General features: G+C 41.9%; 1 protein-coding gene across 1 annotated transcript; it reads left to right on the top strand.

Annotated features, from left to right (window-relative positions):
• Nucleotides 1–5,715: 5,715 nt before the first annotated feature.
• LOC128771899 (terminal nucleotidyltransferase 5A-like) lies at nt 5,716–10,482 on the top strand. Its single transcript, XM_053887745.1, has 2 exons — nt 5,716–6,589; nt 8,042–10,482. Exons 1-2 carry the CDS (start codon nt 6,176–6,178, stop codon nt 8,855–8,857), a joined length of 1,230 nt encoding a protein of 409 aa, XP_053743720.1. The 5' UTR covers nt 5,716–6,175; the 3' UTR covers nt 8,858–10,482.
• Nucleotides 10,483–22,269: the final 11,787 nt, after the last annotated feature.

Here is a 22,269-nt window from a genome sequence, read left to right as displayed (position 1 = left end):
CCAGTTGTTTTAGCTTGTGAAAAAAGGTTGTTGGTTGTGAACATGTCTGCGCTGCATCCCTATTTTCTTCCACGCCACGCCTCAGTAATGAATTGAAAATGCAGGTTTAACAACTGAAACGATTATGATCATACTCGGTTAACTGATGTGTAATTTGGTTCCACAGCAATCATGGTCCAGACTTCCATTGAACTGACGGGTTCAAAAAGCCCCCATATCCAGAGGACTCCAGTCAAACTCTCACACTCAGAGGGAAAACGAATGACATGGATCTGTCGAAATCTTTTCAGTTTGCCTCTCAGATTTCCAGCTCAGTCTGGACTCAGTTGGGTCCATGACTCACTGAAATAAAAGCCAGTGCCCTTGTTGCACTAATCTTGCATTTGATCTTAACATTAATGGCCTTCTCCTCATGCTGACCCCATGAGACATGAGACCGTGTCCTTGTGGATCCAAAAAGACGAACAAATATGTGACATAAGGCCTCACTTTATGCTTCTGCACAGCTGAACTAGTCATCCACTGCGAAGACTGAACCCAATGGCATCTGCGCCATGGCGGCAAACATGAGCTCACAGTTTTACCATGAAAACAGCTATGCTTGAAGAACATCTGAACAAACAAAGGCGCAGCAGAACTGGACCTGAAACAGCTGCTGATCACAATCCAGTTTGCAACATGTGACTGTTCACTTTCTTGATGATTAACTTTCACAAAACAATGTCAGGGAGCGGGAAGTGGAGATTAATGAAGCCGTCCACATCCCTGTAATTCCTCACTGTCAGACACAAAAGAGCTCAGCTTCATAGTTAGAAAGGAATTGCGTTACAATCTGAGGAAACTTTCACAGACTCTTTTCTCAGTCAATCTGAATTGCATCTGCTTCAGTTTATGGCGTTACCTACCGCACACACACTCCGCCATGTGAACACATGAAACACCATCAGCGTGATTATAAACAGCCCGCTGTTGTTCATGAAGGGAGAGAAGAGAAACCACTTATTGTCCACTTAAGTATCACATGTTTCGAATCATGACAGAACAAATGCATACAGATGGAAAACAACATTAGTTCGACCAGAAAAGTAGTTTCAATGAGAGTAATACACTTGGAATCGCATTGTATTGTCCCTCTCTGATTCATTTCAGGAAACAGAGGGCAGCTGCATGGTTTCTCCTTTTGTAGAGTTTGGAGCTGTTGCATGAACAGATCAGGGAATTCCACACTAAGCTGTTCATTGGACAAAAAAACTTTTCGGAAATGGAATGGAGATTTGCTGCCATCTTGTCTGTGCTCAGCACTGAAAAGTCAAGGTTTGAGTTTCTGTTCGTATATTTGACTTAGTCAAGTAAAACCATCATTGAGTTGGTTTTCTTTCTATTTTCCTGAAAACCAATAAAATAGTATAATAGTAATAAGTATTTTCAACTTTTATTAATGTGAATCAATTGAACCTCATATGGAAAAAAAAAGAATGCACACACCAAAAAATAAATCACAAAAATGATGTTTTCAATCTGTCTTTGTTTTATATTACATGGCTTTGGTCTTAGAGGTTTCCAACCAACACACGAGTACAATGGAATGGAGTACAAATCTCAACCAAAAAGCTTTAGCAAAGCTCAAAGCTGGTTTCTCAGCTAGGGCAGCATGTGAGGGGCTTTTTAGTGTGTTTTTAGTGCTGTCTCTTAAAAAACTCTGCAGTCTAATCCTATGTAAAATAACAATTCTGCCCTGTCATGTATCAAGTTGTGCTGCCTCTGAAATTCGGAATAGAACAGATTTATTTTATGCAGAGTTCAGCTAAGATGAGGATAAATTGATGACAAAGCTCCTTTTTTTAGTTTGAGAAATGTAGTTTGCCAGTTTGTTGTTTACAAACTAGGCTTGAAACACAGCTTCCCTTTCACTGCCCGCTGCTCCACTGCGACTGTACCAAAAGGTCAAGCCAGAACTCCATATTGTTGGGGAAGTTTACATATATATGGAAATAGAAATTGGGTTTTAAGTCTTTGAAATTTGTTCGTGGATGTCTAAGCTTGTTGCTCATATGCTATTCAAAACGAAGAGATCCAATCGTCTTGAAAATGACTTGCTGCGGTGCCAAAGGTCATCACTGACATCACTGAGCTCTAGATGTTGAATTCATGTAACTAGATTGCAGCAGGATGATCGTGAGCAGCCAAACAAAGTCATCATTAGTGGCCTACAACCATTTTCCCACTCGTCACTAACATCCACAGAAAACCCAACCCAGACAGTTCTTTCAAACCGTTTATCTAAAGCAGCGGCACTTTCCTCCCTGGTAAGAGTCAGTTGGACGTTAAACACGGTGATCCAGTCAAAGCAGCCAGACCAGGAGTGGAGCTCCACCCGGGACCTTCTTTAATCCACCGCCCAACTGATAACCACTTCCACTTTTATGGACACCAATTTGATACGCTAAAACTGCGCCATTTATCACGGAAAAGCGTTGTCCAGACTGAGACTTAAACCGTGTTTGAGCTGATGCTGAATTTACTTTGGAGCTGTAGTTGCACTGTAATTGCCTTCAGCTGGTCATTATTATCTCATCTATTCTAATAAAACTGTGCAGACTGCAGTTGAAATAGAAATGAGAAACTACAGCTAGCCGATGATTTACTGAGAACATCTAATATGATATAACCTACAGCTTTTGTGTACATGGAGGGCAAAGTTTTTGCAGCATATTTATACATAACACGTTTATGATTTTTGCCTAGTTTTCGGTATGGTACTGCAACTTCTTCTTCTTGTTCCTGGTGAGGAAATTTAGTTATCATAAGTGTATAATGATGCATACGAGGGACACGATAGACTCGGTTCTGACAGCATGACACGGAAGGTTTTCAAAGCGGTGATTTCTGGGTATTGTAGTCTACCGCTACAGCAAGCATTAAAAAAAAAAAAAAATTAATATGCGAACTTTGCGTAATCTAAAGTAAAAGTGTTTTATATTATTAGTCCACCAGATGGCGGTATAGTTTATGTTTTTGCTGCGTCTACCACAGCTAACTCTAGGTGAAGAATGCCAAAATATTTGCAGGATATTACTCAATAACAATGAAAGAAAGTGGGAAATGTAATAGGAGGATCAACATCTGTTGTTGCACAAGTCACATAACACACAGACCCAAATGTGCATCAACCCTTAAATTGCAGGATATGATTTTAAGTGAAGTCGTGCTGCTGCTACTTAAGACTGTTTTCTTGACCTTTACAAGCGATGGAATGAGTGGAGGACTGATTCAAGCAACTGAATATTGTATATTCATTTACAGCTTCTTCTGTTTGAACTGCAGAAGTCTCTAGTTTTGAGTGCTTGCTGACAATTGACATAGATCTTCAAATTCCTCTTTGAGGTCTTTAGTCCTAACCACAACAGGAAGTTGAGCAAGAGGTAGAGCCATTGTCTTCCTGTCGATTATACCGATTCAAAGTGATGAAAATTCAAAATGTTTTTATACATCGATATGTTTCTTTTAGGCTGCTTTTGATTTTGAAGCACCATATACTGGTGTGTGGTGCGTGTGAGCGTTGGTTGATCCTCACTTGTGGGGACCACAAAACGCTATCCTTGCGAGGACCGTAAGCCAATGTGAGACACATTTAACTGGACCCCAGAAATTCAAGCATCAATTTGAGGATGAACCTGTGTGTTAATGAGTTTATCAAATAAAGTCTGAGCTGGAGCAAGGGCTCACGGTCGATTCATATTTCTTCTCTTAACATGGGTAGGCAGTGTAGCTTATAGTACCAGTGAATCAGATTAGTGGCTGTGGAAGAGTTAGTGAGGGTTTATGCAGCTGAGCTGAGGACTGTCCTCAAGGTTGAGCAGAGGTTCCTGTGACGCTGAGTGAGTGTCTCTGCATTTCAGAACTGAAGAGAAGTGTGCAGTCAGTAAGAAGGTATTGGCTGATTCAGTACAATAAACACACATGGAAAATAAACTGAGGCGCATGCTTGTGTGGTCAGATACAATAGATGGATGGATGTGTAAGTGGAAGGTTGGTGATAGAGAGCGGAGACTGGGAATGGGGAGGTGGAGGGGAGCGGAGTCACGTTCAGCTAATGAGCTCACTCTAATCTCTTAATGAACTTCCATGTGAATGTACGACAGAAACCAGGGTGGAAAAGAGGATGAGGAAGAGTGGGATGGAAGAGAGAGAGGGAGGAAATTGGGGCTAATTGGTGGCAAAGGTAGGACGGAGAAGTGAGACTTAATAACTGGATATTTGAAATGAGACGGATGGTTTCAGAGTTGAATAACTGTGATTCAGATAGACTGAGGTTACAGCACAGTTCACTCCCTCACGTATGGGTCTGGCAGACTGACAAGAGGTCTCTCCGATAAATCCCCTCACCAATCCTCAGATGTCGTCAGACACAGGAGAGCAAGCCGGTGTCATCCACTTGGCGAGTCAGAGGTGACATGGAAAGCCACTTGGTGTCCAGATTGTCCGGCAGTGAGTCTGACACTGAGCCTGCTGATGAATGGAGAAAGTGATCTGCTGTCTTGAGTCGCTGGTGGAAATACTCCAATACTGAGAGTTGAATTGTTTCCAGTCACACGTGAACTGTTTGCCACTGGTTAGCAGGAAGTGGCACACCTGACTAGATACACAGCTGTTCATTAAACTAGTAAAGTAAACATGACCTGCCACACTAGTAAAATAAGGCCTGTGTCATCACACTGAGTAGAATCATGGAAAACGATACTTTCCTACTACTTTTGTATTTGTACTTGAAGAAATGCTGATGAAGCATACATAGCTGTGCAATGTCACTTGAAATAACTCTAGTCGAGGTGAAGCGGTGGCTGTATAATAGTTCTAGCAATAAGAGGTTTCGTCACCAGCAGTAACTGGCAGGGCTGGAGTTTGCAATTACACCTTTTCACCAATGGTGCCGCCAAAAACAAGTTAAACTTAAACTACTTAGTGCTGCTTTAAGCATGGTACACTGGGGTTTGTTAGCAGAGTAAAGATGCCATCGTAGTTTTACTGAAGACATGGAGAGGTTTATATCATTGGTTGGATTGGTAAAGCTTCCGAAGTAACAACCAAAGTGGCTATTGTTGGAAGTAATTGTACATATAGAACCGAAACCAGTAATATTGGGGTTACAGTTGTGGGTTGATGTGGCCTGCAGGAGTGTGCATGCAGAGAATACGTGTGTGTGTGTGTGTGTGTGTAAGAGAGAGAGAGAGAGAGTGTGTGTGTGTCTGCACAACCAGGGTAATCTGTGGTAATCTGGTTTATAGGCTCGTCTGCAGTGACGCAGGTGAACGTACTGAGTGATTCTACGTGACAACTGTGGCCGTTACCCTACATATTGGTTTTTTCACTTCCACCGATTTCTGTTTCGTACCTGCAGTTGGTTTCAACTCCAGTAATAAACAAATAAAGAATTCAAAAAATATTACAAAAATAAGTAGTTTAAAACTGTCTTTTACATTGTGTGTGGTTGACTTTTGTGTGGTAACGCAGGAGTTGTGTTGCTTAAAGATGTTGGTTTGAGCTAAACACAAAGTGGATATGACTCAGCTGACAGACTTGTTCTTAAGTTTCTCTCTAGTTGTGTGACTTCTTGTTCGGTTTTCAAACTTTGCTGGCCGGTTACGGAAGCAGTAGTAAGCGTCACCTGTCAATCTCCTGGTCCCGCCCCCCTCGCTTCTCAGACGGGAAGGACGCAGTCCAGTCTGTGCAGCAGCTGTGGATGTGCATCGGACCTTTGTGGCGGCGTCAAGTCGAAGCAACCAGGAAGAGTTTTGGCCAAGATGTAAGACTTTGAACACCATTTCCCGCTGCCTGGATCACGGTGCGCACACAGAGCAGTGAAGTGAGCAGCGCGCAGCTGGAGCGTCTGTGCGTAAAAGTGACCCAAAGAGGACAGAAGTTCTGGAGCGATGGCTCCGTAAGAAAACTTTTTAGCCCGTAAACTTTTTTTGGACGGCAGACGCTCTCGACGTGAGCTTGTCTGGACTTTATGTAAGAAGTAGGACAAGACTAACGCCGCCCAGCTGGTTCCATCCGTCTTTCCGTGATGACAAACGGCCCCGAAGGTTGGTTACTGTGCAGATAATAGTCGCCATAAACTCCACTCGGAGTTTTGGGAAAGTTTTTCTCGCCTTGCAGTCCGCCTCTGACCGTCATGGAGGAGAACGTTGCGAGCTACAGGGCGGACGGGGAGAGCATCAATCTGAGTGTGCTGAATTGGGACCAAGTGCAGCGGCTGGACGCCATCCTCACCGGCTCCATCCCCATCCACGGCCGCTGGAGCTTCCCCACGCTGGAGGTGAAGCCGCGGGACATCGTCAAGGTGGTGCGGAGTCGCCTGGAGGAGAGGCGGATCCAGGTCCGGGAAGTGCGGCTGAACGGGTCCGCCGCCAGCTACGTCCTGCACGAGGACAGCGGTCTGGGCTGGAAGGACCTGGACCTGATATTCTGTGCTGACTTGAAGGGAGAAATGGAGTTCCAGATTGTTAAAGATATCGTGCTGGACTCCCTGCTGGACTTCTTACCTGAGGGAGTGAACAAGGAAAAGATCACACCTGTCACCTTAAAGGTACAAATCTCACACCACCTCATCGTGTTTATATGAATCAAGTCGAGCTATTTGCACGTTCATTTCAGTGCAGACCACTAATCCGTCCAGCTAACACCGATAAATAATTATGTAAATAGAGAAAAGGTTTTCAATGCAAAGAGGATCTGCCTAATCCAATTGGATCCACATAAATCACTCGGACTTCATTCAGCTGGATAGAAGTACGGGCTGATACACAGCGCTGCAATGTAGGTTGACCCTAAGTAAGTCATAGTGGTGAGACTTCGAGGGAAGTAAATGATCAAGAGTTGACCGTTTAATTTGGAAAAAAAAAAAAAAAGATGTAGCTCTGTTCCTCAACGAAGGGCTGAGGAAACTAGAGGTGAAAATAAATACTTGGTCAGCACATCTTATGCAAGCAACATAAACTAATATTAGTACTTTAATGATGCTGTTGACAATAATGTTTCACTATTTTAACAAGGAAGGATACACTTTGACTTCCTGCATTTTAAGTGTATACAAAAGCCATGGCAATTTGTCAGGGGAAATAAATAAAATAATAAAAACATAAATATGACGAAACTGTGATCAATAAAATGCAAGCCAATTTTTTTGTTTGTTTGTTTGTTTTTAATAGTGAGAAAATCTATTGCTCAATTCTAAGGGCCGGAACATTTCTTGTGTGTGTTCCTGACTGACTGTTTGCCCGAGATCCTTGGGAAAAATAACGCTTGAATTAGCTATATAAATATTGAAACAAAAGTAAGGAAAACCTGAAGTGTGACTAATACCATCCTGAGAGACAAATACGTCCTTTCACAGCGAGACATTCTGCTCTTCATTCAAGCGATATGATCCAGGAACAGGGTCAATCTGGTCTAATCTGGTCTAAAATTGGGCGCCTCCGCTTTTAAAACTGTTCAATAGTTGTTGTTATTTAATCCTGTGTAGGTTTGATCTGGAGATTTGCGATGATTACAGCTGGCTCATCCAGTTCCCAAGCCTCTCCCAACAGTATATGTAATTAGTTTTCGTCGGAATACAGTTGTTCAATTTCCACAAGTGCCAATGTTTGGAACTCTTAATCCCAGTGTAACCAAATGATGACATGCTGTTGGGGTTTGTTTGGTGCAAAGATCCTTGAGAAGAATTGAAGACTAAAATTGTATTTAGTGGAAAAAGTGTATTCCAGCTGGAATTGAACAAATTTCTGCCATCATTTTTGTCATGAAAGTCGAGGCCATTAGGTAGAAAATAATAAGAGAGTTGATGTGGGGCTGTTTTCTGGAATCCTCCTCTCTCTGTTGCCCTAGAGGCACAGCAAAGCGTGGCCCGCTCGAGGGCGTCAGTAATTGGTGGGCCGTTTCTGCCTGATTGAAGGACGCAGACCGAATTTTACGAACTGCAATGTAAAGAATATTGTCGAGCCGTTCCTGTGATTCTGTACTGACATGTCCCTCTTTGCAGGAGGCCTACGTGCAGAAGATGGTGAAGGTCTGCAATGACTCAGACCGCTGGAGTCTCATCTCGCTCTCCAACAACCGCGGCAAAAACGTGGAGCTCAAGTTCGTGGACTCCCTGCGGCGACAGTTTGAGTTCAGCGTGGACTCCTTTCAGATCCGTCTGGATTCCCTCCTGCTCTTCTACGAGTGCTCCGAGCATCCCATGGCTGCCACCTTTCACCCCACGATCCTCGGCGAGAGCGTCTACGGCGATTTCCCTACCGCGCTCGACCACCTTCGCAAGCGCCTCATCTGCACTCGCAGCCCGGAGGAGATCCGAGGCGGGGGTTTGCTCAAGTACTGCCACCTGCTGGTGCGCGGCTTCCGCGCCGCGTCCGACTCAGAGATGAAACTGCTGCAGCGCTACATGTGCTCACGTTTCTTTATAGACTTCCCTGATGTGTGCGAACAACGGAGAAAGCTGGAGTCTTATTTGCAGAACCACTTTGAGGACCTGGAGGACAGGAAGTACGACTACCTGGCTATGTTGTACGACGTGGTGCAGGAGAGCACGGTGTGTCTCATGGGCCACGAGCGGCGGCAGACGCTCAGCCTCATCTCCTCGCTCGCACTGCGGGTTCTAGCCGAGCAGAACGCCATTCCCAACGCAGCCAATGTCACCTGCTTCTACCAGCCGGCTCCTTACGTCTCCAATGGCAACTTCAGCAACTATTATGTGGCGCAGGTGCAACCCATCTACTCCTGCCCGCCGTCGCCGCCTCAGCAGTACATCCAACCAACACAACACCCCATGTACGCCCCCTGGTTACCCTGTAACTGAACCTCAGGCTGGGCTGCGAGACGGGGATCCCACAATAGAAGGGAAATGAAGCAAAGAGATGAAGTAAAAGATGAGCAGGAGGTTACCGGAGGATAATGAACCTGCACGGCGGCGGAGAGCCAGAGAAAGGCTTTTCCTCAGCGTCCGCCGTCACAGCAGGGGGTAGCTGCGCCAACATGGACATTTCTACTGTCTTCATTGTCCTGTATGACGCTGGCTGATGTTGTTACATCACACCATCTGACATTTTGATGAGCACGCTCTCTCCGTCGCTACCAAATGAGGAACTAGTCACTGTTTACAAATCCAAAGTTCTGCTTTGAAAACAAAGCATGAGAAACAACGAATCAATGCACGTTTTATTTCTATTCAGGAATAATTGTTTAAGTGCCTAGAAATATTCTGGTGACATCCTAGAGAATAGCTGAATGACCATGGAGAACATGAATGTAAACAGACCAGTGACCCATATGGCGTGAGGTCGGTTACATGGAGGGAGTTTCTTCTTCTTTAATAGGCCAAAAATCAACCTGAAATGAACTAAATAAAGGGCCTGTTCGTGTCTGCTGTCCAGTAAAAGCAAAGCAAATTCTCATGAAACAAAAAGAGGAAGCAAAAACACATATATCATAAAGAGAGTACGCAGGGGAAGGGCTGGGCTACAGTAAAAATATAGCTGGCAAATATGATGTACAGAATTAAGTTGTTTGCAGGGTGCACATATGAGAGCTTAAGTTATTCAAAGATCTGCTGTATGATGTATGCATGGATAAGTATAAGAGGTGGTCAGGCTGGTACTTAAAAAGAAGAAATGCACTGAGCGCTTATTTAAGAATGTAGTTTCAACACTTCCAAAAACGCTTTTTGGCTGTGTGCTGAAGTTTCGACTTCAGCGTATACAAACTGAAAAGTGCCCTGTGGAGACTTCCTGGAAACTTGGTTCTGTTTACACTCAATATACATTCAAATGCAGTGTTTATCAGAGAGTCTTTCCATTAAATATTTTCATGAAAAATGTGATGTAAAATTATATATTTTAAGTGGGAATTTGATTTTTTTTTTCCGTTGAATTGAATTGAATTGAAGTGGCGGCTTTGGATTGTTCAGTGAGGACAAGCTGTTTGTGTAAGCAGGAACTTAAAACACTTATTTTAGTAACCCGAAAAACTCCAAAGATGTTGCAAGACACGGCCAAAGTTTTGCTTGAGGAGGTGAGAGGGACGTTATCTCTTGCTGTTGCAAAAGATCGTTGCAAATCAAACTGACTATTTTGACTTCACAAAAAAACGCCAGTGAGAATCAGAGTGATGTTTTCTGCATCTTCAGCTCGGAATATGAAACATTAAGCAGATCTCTTATTTTTCTATCAGTCTCTATTTTTGTACAGTTTGTGTTTGGCTCATATAGCACGCAGGTCCAAAGCTTTTTGAGTCCATTTTTGTTTTCTTGTTGTGATTTTTGTTTCTCTAACGATGAGCTTCTGGATTCCGGCTTTCACTGTTTCACTGTAAATGTATGGTTTTTACCTGCCCTCCTGGCGTGGACTGGGGATATTGAAAACTGTGTTCAAGTTGACCAACTTTCTAAATAATTAAAGAGGAAAAAAAAGGATGACGCCTGTCAGTTTTCTTCTTGAAGTGGTTTTGTGGCTTCAGTTTAAGAGTTTATTTCCTGGTTTGTTCATGCAAGCAGCTCCCCCGAGGCACCTTTCTTCTTCTTTGTCATTCGGCATACGCATCCTCTCTTAGTTCTGCCTCTTGCTGCACCTCATTGATTCCTCAACAAGTTCTAAAATCAGATTTCTTTACAGAAGGCTGACTTACATTTTTTTTTTATTATTAATTGAACCAATAAGGTTGCTGAAATTGCTGTGACCCACTCCGGTAATCTCCAGGATGTTTGCTGAGAAAGCTGTATTCAGCTGAGGTTAGTGAAACTGGATTTGGTGCCAAAGGTCTTAGCAGACAGGAAGAATCCTCATGGGGTCAATGTCCCGGGGTGCCCGCTCAATCCCTGCAGCCACAACCGATGTTGCCAGCAGGCGACAGCTGAACGTGCCGGATTTCCCCGCGAGAGACGTCACCCACACGTCAGCAGCCGTCAGCTGCCGTCATCCCTCTGGTTTGCCAAACCCCATTAGCAGTGGGCGCAGATGCCCTACTACCAGCAGAGCCTTGGTATCCTCGGATTGATGGTCACTGACTGAGGAGATTGGCTCCAGATCAAGTCTCTAAGACTCAAAGGCTCCCAGATGTCACTTTCACTCCTGGAGAGAAACACGACACTTCCATCCTGACGTTGTTACGTAGCTTCGCTCATCCCTTTCACCTTGCTGTCTTTTCACTCAATATCTTCCAGGAGTTACTATTGTTTTCACCTCACTCTCAGCTGTGTGTTTTTACAGCCCTCATCTCTTGCTCTTTATTTTGACTTTCTGCCAGTTTCTCTTTAATTCTACTTCTCTTCTACGTATTTGTTTTTCCATTCTTCAGTCGACTTGTTACCCATTTACACTGAGTCATTTTTTTTTCTTCTTTTTTTTTTTACTTCCTGTTTTTTTTTCTTCTCATCTTGTTTTGACCTCTTTTGAAGTGTAACTTCTCTGTGCTTGTTATGTTTCATCTTCTTGGAACGGCGTGCGTAAGAATTTTTCATATTAAAATGTCACCTCTTTATTAACTGAACTGCTTTATGCGATTCAGAGTAAAGCTTTTATTGTTATCGTTATTATATATTTAGGCATTTATTAATTCATCATCACATCATTCCTCATGAATTTATTATTATTCTTTATCATTATTTAACATTATTGTGCTTCTACTTTCATTCTTTTATCTCATTTATTCATTTCACTACTTCCTGTCAAACATATGATACAAGTTAAAGTACTTAAGCTTTAATTTAATTCTACTCGATTTAATATTACATTTGAACATACAGTATTTTACCTTCTGCACCATATCCTATGTATCATATCTAAAAGTAGGGTCACACTTCATATAAAGGAGAACTTATTGCCCGACGTAAACAACTTGTTTACATGTGTTATTTGGAGCATATTACCCTGGAATATTCACTGAAAGTTCGCACTAAACAACACCATAACTACCAAACATTTCCTGTAAATAAACCAGTTTATTAACCGTTAATATGTTATATATGTTCCCCTATAAAAAGTAGAAAGTAGATGGTGGCACATTATTATTTTTGAATAAATAAATATTGGCATCACTTTCACTGGTTATGTCTTGAAGGCTCCTCGCAGGTAAATGATCTAAAGCAGAGAGAACCTTTATCGTCCTTGTTAGGAGGGAGAGTCGCCACTAAATATAGCCCCCCCCACCTCAGCCACTGTAAGGACATTAGCCCATCTGCAGAAATCTGATTAGCATTTCTCCCTATGTACAGAGAGCCAGGGTGTTGTCACTGCGGAGGGATTTGCCGGCTATTGTACTGTAACACATACCTTCTCCCGCCTCCTTTCAGGTCATACTCACTGCAAAGGACAAGAAAAAAAAAACAGTCCACTTCCTTATCAAGGGCTTAAAAGCAACTGAGAAGGAGGGATTGAGGTCTCTAGAATGTTGCACAACAGGGCGAAGAACTAACCTAATAACACAGGCAGCTTAGGGAAGGGTACTTTTCTTCAGAGCTTCAACGTAGTAATGGTGTCGCGACAGGTAGTCGGCTGAGCCGTGGAAGTGTGCCAGGTACTTTTCAAAGAGGCTCACCATAATGTCATTATGAAGGATGAACCACTTTCTTAAAATCATCTCATTTTTGTATGTTTCAATGAAACAATTCATCTTTAAATTCTGGTTAATAGGTGCTAAGTATTTATTCCTTAGCTTTAACCAGCTTCTCTGTTCCATTAAGGGAAGACTGTCACATGCTCTTGCAACAAGTTTGTTGCAGCAAGTTTGTCGCAAGTACTGCAATTTCTTACATTTCTGACAGGGTGAAAACACAGCATCGCTTCTTCGACAGTAACTAGCAATGAATAAAAAACATTAAAATATATGTTTAAAAAAAGAAAAGTAAAAAAAATCTTCCTGTCACCCACTGTTAGAGTCACAAACCTTAAAACCTGAGCCTCTGAGCTCTAGCTCTTGCCGTCATCTCAATAACTTATCTAAAAATGTGCCTTGCCCTTTAAAAGGTTCACGGAGTCCAGTTATTGAGTGGATGTTTGTTAGAGAGAACACAGCAGGACTCCCACATCTGCTCAAACACTATGGACTGCTTTCAAAGATGACATGCTCGGATAAACAGCACAGCGAGCGATGAGCCAAGAAAAATAGAGAAAAGACAATATTATTTCTCTGTAAATTATCTCTTCAAATAGGCATTGACAAATTTATTGTAGGTTATTTTTTTATGGAGAGCAGCAGATATTTCATCAGTCAGCAGTGAGCCCTTTAGCTTGATGTTTGGACAGTCAGCTGCATTGCCATGTTGACATGAAATAGCGTGGATTTTATGTGACATTTTTGAAGTATTAAAAGATAAACAAAGTCTAAACAATGTTGTAAAAAATAAAAATACATATCCTATTATAGATTTTTCAGCAGAGTGGAAGCAACTTTTGCTTTACTGACACTATTTTCTCCCCAAAGTTGAGCTGTATGAAAAGTAATTGAATTTAAACCAAATGATTACTTCCCCGTGCCCTTAATCTTAACTTATGCATTAAATGTCCAACACAGACTAGAAATAAGCAACAACACTCTGATTCAAAGTCATAATGGGAACGCTAGCAAGACACAAAATAAGCCATGACAATTTGTCTTTGACAAACGTCCCCACAATAAAGTGTTCCTGGCACCTAATTTGTCTCATTTTACAATTTCCTAACTGACTTAGGTGAAAAAAAAACTCACATCTGTTCATACCTTTAAAAAACCCGAAATAGCAATAAACTGGTCAAGTCTGTTTTGTGTGCGTAAATAGTGACTCCACTTTGTTGTACAAGCAGTACTGAAGAAGTTTTTTCTAAAGCTAAACATACATGAATATTATCTGCAGTTTGAAATACATTTTGCCAATGTAATCTCTCAATATCCCTATATTATGCTGAATCATTTATCTAGATTTAAAGGTGAAACTTTCCCCATAATCTAAGTAGCTTTTAGAGCTCATAACCAATGAATGTTAAAGCCACTGAATTCCTCCTTGTCTTTACTGGAGCTGTTAGGACAAAGATGCAAGCCTTGCTAAAAGCTCAACCAAACAACCTTAAAGGTGGTGTCTGTGTGGAGACGGAATGACTTCAAACATGAGCAAAATGACGTGTTTTTGTTAGGGCGTCATCTCTTATCGGTCTCACTCATATAGCATCATGAACCGCCGCCTTCATGTTTCCCATATCAACAGAAGTCTCTTGGGCCTCATTTTTTCTGTGAAAACTGCGAAACTTTCAGTTGTTGGTAGCAATATTTGTTCTTTTTGGACCAAAGAATGAGACAGGAAATGTAGAAGTCGACATTCTGGTTATCATTGCAAAGTACAAACACAACATTTATACTGAGACGTGGAAAAACTCGCTCACACATGCACATGTCCAATGGGGCTTTTGTTGGAGGAGCTGCAGTCAGAACAGGCCAAGAGTCCATTCAGCTCATCCAAGTTAGTGTCAAAGGTCATTAATTAAAATAAACAACAGCAAGACGAGACGCTGAGAAACAAAGAGCGTCTGTGTGTGTATTGAAAAGAGGGAGATAAGGAGGGAAGCCTGTCTGCTGAGGATGGATTTGGAGCAAACGTATTGCTGTTCATTATTTTACAGATTACAGTCTGCTCTACCTTTCTGTTAGTGATCGCCACAATGACCTTAATAATTCTGCTGCAAACTTACCGCAGTGATTTCGCCGGATTTTGTCCTCATGAAGTGAGTGTACTGCAGTGTACAGTGTCTATCAATGTCCATGGAATTGGCTCAGGAAAAGCTGTAAATAAAAGCCGAATTCATGTTTGAAAATTGAAATTGAACCATTCAACAGATACCTTGATCATCCTGAACATAGTAGACCCCCGATGCTATCTGTGAACGCAAGGGAACCGGCTTTAATACCGGACCTTGGTGGATTTACTCTAGCAAGTGCACAGCTAACAGACCGTGACAATTATATAAGATGTCTTACTGGTATTTGGAAAGAAAACAACTCACTTTAACTCCAAGATCTCATCCGCATCAACAGCATTTGTCAAATTTCACTGATGGAAACTGTCACAGACAAAACATGTCTTCTTAAAGTTCAGATTCGGATTTTGCCCCCTGCTGGCCAGAGTGAAAAGTGGCTGGAAAGAAGTGGGACAACAGCGTAGGTTATGAAGTGGCAGAGCTGGTCCTGGATTGAAATGTATGTAGAGAGCTGTAAAAAGGTTCCACAACAAACATGATGAGTACGGTGTTCAACATCTTGCTTCCTCGCATGACTCAGTTTGAAACCGTCTGTCATCTGTTACGTGGGATGAGATACACTGACAAGTTTCTGGACACAAAAAGGCAACACGAGGGAGAGTTTTTAGGTCCGCTGCACTTGTATTAATGCAAAACGTTTGCAGCCTTAGTTGTCCTATCAACAAGCAACTTCCTGATTCATTTTTTAACTGAAGTGGAAACTTTGAAGAAGGCATTGAGTTTCACCCCATCCAAACTCATTCAGCATCAAGTTGAAAGAATCTAAGCTGGAGGCCGGACTTGTATAGAGGGATGAGCTCACCAGGCTGCCTGCCTTTCTCAGGCTACTCAGTCCAGTCTTCAACTGCTGTCTATTTCCTGTCATAATCATGTGATCATGTGTTACCCTTCCTATTTGCTGGTTCTGTATAGATGATTTTAGCTGTAATACGCACTGTTAGATCATCATAAGGAACACAAGGAGATGAGCGCAAAAAAAGAACGGAGGTCTGGGTTTCAATTGGATGGGTCTTGAGAGGTCAGACTGCTGGTACACTCCAGGGCTCATTCCACCAGCTGGCCAATGGGAGGTCACCTGAAACACTGGCCTGTCTCCCAGTATCTCCTCCATGCTTTCAACACTTAGCTTAGGACCGCACCAGAGACAAGTCTACACACAAACCCAACCTGCAACAGAAGCAAAATGCGGTGATCTGTAAAACGCTCCAATACAAATGGAACAGAAACAAACATGCTTGAGGATGAACACGCACAAAACAAACATGTTAGTCAAGATTCACTCAGAACAAAAAAGAAAACATTGAGCAGAATAAACAAGTGCAAGGGGAGACACAACACACTCAAGGTACAATAGCACACATGATACATTATTATGAAAATGAATAGCAGTCTTGAGAGAAGGATCGCAAAACAGCTAAACGGCGCATTGCTGTGTTTAAAAACCTGTAACCATTCTCTCAGTTTGGGATTGTTAAGATTGTTAAACACTGGGAGAGTTTCACAACTTCCTCTTCAGGTCCCTTTTTTATGGCGTCACCTTCATCTCCACCTTCCCAAAATGATTTATTATCCGGGGTGAAATGTGTTGTTTACGATGTATAAATGTTAATCCCCATGGTCGCTAGGACAATCTTGAAGCAATTCAGCTCAACAACTCTTGCTTTTAAACATCTGGTGCAAATCTTCACACACACACATATCCAGAAGATACACACTTGCACAGTCTCACACCATACTTCGGCCCAGGCCAATCACAGAGGTTCATGGAGAGGCCAGACGGTGCATTGTTCTTTTCAAAGCGCAGCAGCAGAATTGAAGTTGATGTTGAGACGGAACACAAACACTGGAGGGGGGATCGATACTTATCATTTCATCAGTGTGTAGAGGCCGATCAGACTCATAATTGTCGCAATAATCGTACGCTTAAATTAGCCGCTAGTCCAGTCGACGACTGGTCAATGCAGCCACCATCTCCAACCACAATCTGCACCGAGCGGAGAAATGGCTCAGGCAGCGGGACCATTGCGATCCGAAACGTCCATCATTTTACAAAGGACACATCAAAGGTCACATCAAAGGACAGTTCACATCACATTTTGGGCAATTAAAATTCAAATCGTATGTTTCAAAACAAATGTTAAAACACTTAACAGGGGTTTACAACAATTATCATATATAAAAAAAAAGAAAAAAAATCTATTTACAACACTACTATTATGTTGGCAACTTTGCCAACCTGTACTCTGTTCCTGCCTCTCAGGTGGTGTCAGTGATCACAGCTGTGGAAATAACAGTGATATACTGGTCAAAGTTTCTTTTCTCCTCCCAAACACAGGCTTTTTCTGCACCATAACAATCATAAAAGCTCTATAAACATGCTAGAATTGCATCACTGATATGTATCTCCAGCTAACACTTGCAGTTGCTGGTGTCATGATAAAACCGGAGATTTGTGAGATAGTTTTCGCGCTGTGTTGCACCAGACAAGAACCATGCCACTCCTCTGATGCTCATGACATGGCTTTCTAATGTCTGAAACATGCTTGCTCAAGCAAGTTTACTGCTTTACAAGGATTTCTTGTTGTCTGCAGTGAGAAGCCGGAACAAACGTGTGAGGACACAACTGTGACAGGGTGAAGAAGATGGAGTCTGACTGAACAGTCCACATATCAGTGGCAATGCTGGAGCAGAAAATCCAAAAAAGTTAAAAAGTTTGAATTGTGGTTTCTCTTTCCAGTAGCATAAGGTAATCCGTCGCATTTCACAAACATTGGTTGTTGTCCACCATGTACACTAGTTAAGCAGTTGAACCATAGTCAGTCTTGAGGTGTAGTATGTTGACCATTGTCAAATGGACTGGCTGACTTCCGTCTCAACATGGCAGAAGTCCACTGTCAATACACGAGGCTGTAGCAGTGAGGGAATGTGTAGGCAATAAGTGCTCACTCTTTTGCTCACTTTAAATTTATTTTGAATTGAATTTTAGCCACGAACTCGGACCCGTCGGGCAGTCATCTGACACGTGGCCTCAGGTTTTTGGCTGAAGCTGCACACAGGATTCACCAATTTTTCCATGCTAAAAATGAATCACCCCAACTCCCTGTGTAGCTTTCATGTGTGGACCCATTGAAAAAAGTAGGTTTCAAGCCCAAATATGTCAACTTCTTATTCTGTTTTCTGAGGAATTTCATTCAGGTGCGGGGTGGTGCCTTCCACTTGTACGTGAATAGAGGTACGTGGTGGGTGGCCTGCAGTTTTACACTTTAGTTCGGCTTTCAAAGTTACCAAATGGGTTACGGGAATAAGCATATTTGGCGTCTGCAGACTGGAACACATCTGTTCATGTTGCTGTTTCGGGCCCCGCAGGAGGCAGCGAGGAGCTGCCCTGGATTCGACCCAGATGGTGAAGCAGCAGAATTAAAAGCCTGAGAAAATATCAGCATCTTTTAAACTTTACAGATGTGTCTGTCTGTCTCTGCTAACCAAACAAAACAAGACATCAAGTCTTCACCACCAGTGCTTCACGGTGGATAAAACGCCACCGTTTATTCCGAGAACTGACACTGGTTTGGTGGAGAATTTAATCAGCAAGGTGCTAATTTGTGTGTGTGTGTGAGTGTGTCATTCATGGCAGCAGGGAGCAGTTGTGCGTTCACATCCTGGCTGGAGCGTTATTGCCTTCCTCTGGTCCACACCGACACCAACACGCCTGTTCTTATCCTCCTGCTAATGATAGTCATTATCGCTCCCAAACACACCTGCGCGCTCGCTGCTCGTGCCAGAATCACACCTGCACTTGTGTAAGTATAGCTCTGCCGCCGCCGAGGAGAAGGAAAGTTGCCGCAGCAGGAGACGGCAGCGGCCTTTAAAAGAGTTGTATGTCAACTTGACATAGACGGGGGTTGGAGCTGTTCTTCTTTCGAAGAATATTGGATTTAAAAAGGCATTTCTGCGAGATTGTAGTTGAAGCGATATGGTTTAGACCAGATTTGATCTCGTGAGCGGCAAAAATATCAAGCACATCAAACAAGACTCACATTTATTTAGCAATCTTTATGTGATTGGGAGGCAAAAAGTTAGATATTTGTGTCTGTTTCGGAGGCTACTTTCTGTACAAGCCCTCACTTCGGTTTGCTTAAAAATACATAGCTGACCGACGTCCCCACCGACTCACAACACAGGAGACAGTCTGGATTTTGTCCACACAACATCACCATCTTCAGTTTTGTGAAAATTTCCATGTCAGCTGTTGATATTTAGAATATCTGCTTGGACTACATCGCTAGCTTTACTTATATATGTGTTTTTAAATTGGTGTTTATTTCCATATTGATGTATACCTTCATGTTCACCTTCTTCTGCCGCTTATCCGGGGTCGGGTCGTGGAGGCAGCATTCGGAGCAAGGAAGCCCAAACTTCCCGATCCGCACAAACCTCCTCCAGCTCTTCCCAGGGGATCCCGAGGCGTTCCCAGGCCAGACCGGAGACATCATCTCTCCAGCGAGTCCTGGGTCTTCCCCGGGGTCTCCTCCCGGTAGGACATGCCCGGAACACCTCCCCAGGGAGGCGTCCAGGGGGCGGGGGATCAGATGCCCGAGCCTCCTCAGCTGGTTCCTCTCGATGTGAAGGAGCAGCGGCTCCACCCCGAGCTCCTCCCGGATGACCGAACTCCTCACCCTGTCTCTAAGTGTGTGCCCAGCCACCCTGCGGAGGAAACTCATCTCAACCGCTTGTACCCACGATCTCCTCCTTTCAGTCATTACCCAAAGCTCATGACCATAGGTGAGGGTGGGAATGGAGATCGATCGGTAAATCGAGACCTTCGCCTTGTGACTTAGCTCCCTTTTCATCACGACGGTCCGATACAGCGACCGCATCACTGCTGCCGCTGCACCAACCCGTCTATCAATCTCACACTCCCCTTTTCCCTCACTCGAGAACAAGATCCCAAGATACTTACACTCCACCACTTGGGGCAAGAACTCTCCACCGACCCGGTGAGAGCAAATCACCTTATTTCGGTCGAGAACCATGGCCTCAGACTTGGAGTTGCTGATCCTCATCCCGGCCGCTTCACACTCGGCTGCAAACAGCCCCCATTGATGTATATATATATATATATATATATATATATATATATATATATTGATGATTGATGTATATTTTTATTTAATTCTTGGCTCGAGATTCCAAATCACTAAAGTAATGACAAAGAACTGCAACAATTGCAGTACACTCTTATATAGGTGGAAAGGTTAGGAGATATAAACAATGAAATACATATAATACAAAATATAAATATAAGTAATTTTGGTGTTCTAAATGATTACAAGTATATGTATATTCCATTTCTTTTTGTTCACATTTAAGTACAAACAAATATTTTAAAATATTGAAAATATATGTGAAAATAAAAATTTAGCCATGGAACTGAGCAGTTAAACAAGAACTCAGGTATAGAAAAAAATAAAAACAGTAATAATAAAAACTGTCTGTGTGTTGATTCCAAAAAGCAAATGCGACTCCTTCTGATGCGGACGCAGCTCACACCTCCTCTATCTCCAATCAGCAGCGGACCACAGCAGAGGATTTTTGTCTCCTTGTCCTTTCCTCCCTCAAACATTTGGTCCCGATGAAGACAGCATGTGTCTTTAATGAACCAGCTGGAGTCGAGTTTCTCTCCAGACTGATGGTAATCACCACTTGTGGTGCCAACATCATCTGAAGGCATCATTTATTGGTTCGACTCGACCCAAGCTGCCATTTTAAGATCCTCCACTCCACCATCCCTGTGTGTTTTCTTTTCCAGAGCAGATGACTGACAGCTGTATGACTCTTATCGCAGGTAGCGTGTGCTAAATAAACGTGAGCTGCATATCTGTGCCACTGCATGTTCACCTTTGTCATGTTTGCAGGGCAAACACTGACATTATCTTAAGCCGGCAGTAATGTTCCCCTTCATTGGTTATATTTAAAGTCAAGTCAAATACCCATAGGCTGCCTGGTGTGTCAACACAGAGCCCAGAATGCAAACAGATGTGTGACACATGCGAGTCCTCAGTGCCGAATCTCACCACGAGGATGAAATCATTGGCTAGAGTCTGTGGAAAAAACTGATGGTAAAGCGGCAAACCAAAACAGCTGACTCGATCTCCTGTATAGATACAGGACACACCTGTTTTAATGGCACTTCCCCTTTCTAGTGTTTTTTCCCCCAAATGGTGAATTCTGCTTTCATTTGAATTGCACACACAACTGACGGCATTTATCCTGTTTTTTTTTTTTACCTGGAATCTTTTAAAAATTAAAAATCTCCCCAATTTTTCAATCATTTTCCAAAATCGCAAATTTAAAAAAAAAGCAAAATGACCTAAATGATAATAGAATTGTTTTAAATAAATAAGAACAATAATGACAAAATTGGGAAATCTGTTCACTAATATCAATATCAGCAAGTATAACTATGCCATAACATGAGTTAAAAAAGAGAAAAATATAGATTTTTTAATCCACAGAATATGAATCATTACACAATACAAAGAATTAAGAAATACATATACATTTATACATTTACATTTTTTCCTTTTAAGTTATTTGCTATAATATTATATATATATATATATATATATATATATATATATATATATATAATTATTTTTTTTATTAAATGTTATTTTATTTTATTTTATTTTTTTTAAATTTTCTCTAAATTGAAAAAAATCACATGTGTATATATATATAGATATATATAATTTATTTGTTTATTTTTTTATTAAATTTTTTTTTTAATTTAATTTAATTTTTTTGATTTTTTTTTCTCTAAATTGAAAAAAATCACATATATATATATTTTTTTTTTTAATTAATTTTTTTTTATTTAATTTTATTTTTTATTATAATTTTTTTTTTTTTTTTTTTTTTCTCTAAATTGAAAAAAATCACATGTCCCATGTGTCTTCAGGGCCACACTTTGTCCTGGTCTGGTCTAAACAGACAATAAGAAATTCTTTAGCTGCAGTCCATTGCTTTTGATTATGGAGGATGGCATGTCATATCAGCTCATTGTCCTGTTCTGAATGGAGACTTTGTTGCTTCAAAATGTGTGACAGGACTAACTGGCATTTAGGATTTTCACTTGTCCATTAGTGGAACTGATGATCCTTACTGGGCCACTTTTGATAGGTACTGCCCACTGCAACAACAGGTGAGGATTTTATGGTGTTTGACTGATTCAGTAGCATCCAGTCAGCGGCCTTTTTATAAGGGTCATCCCTGACATCATCTCACACGAACTTTCTGTCCTACAAGTTGCCTCTTTTTCCCTTAAAAAGCTGCCTTGATCCATATAGCCAAGATGTAAAAAAGGAAAAGTCTTTGATCATATTTTTGCATTTGCCTTCCTCTTCATATCATTCCAGAAACATTTTTGAGCCCGTTCCCTCTGCAGGCCTTTAATTTGTTGCAGCAGGTTTCCGTGCCAACAGCAACATTC

This window comes from Synchiropus splendidus, chromosome 15 (genome assembly GCF_027744825.2).
Source record: "Synchiropus splendidus isolate RoL2022-P1 chromosome 15, RoL_Sspl_1.0, whole genome shotgun sequence".
Taxonomy (NCBI): Eukaryota; Metazoa; Chordata; class Actinopteri; order Syngnathiformes; family Callionymidae; genus Synchiropus; species Synchiropus splendidus.
This window is presented reverse-complemented; position numbering and strand designations above follow the sequence as displayed.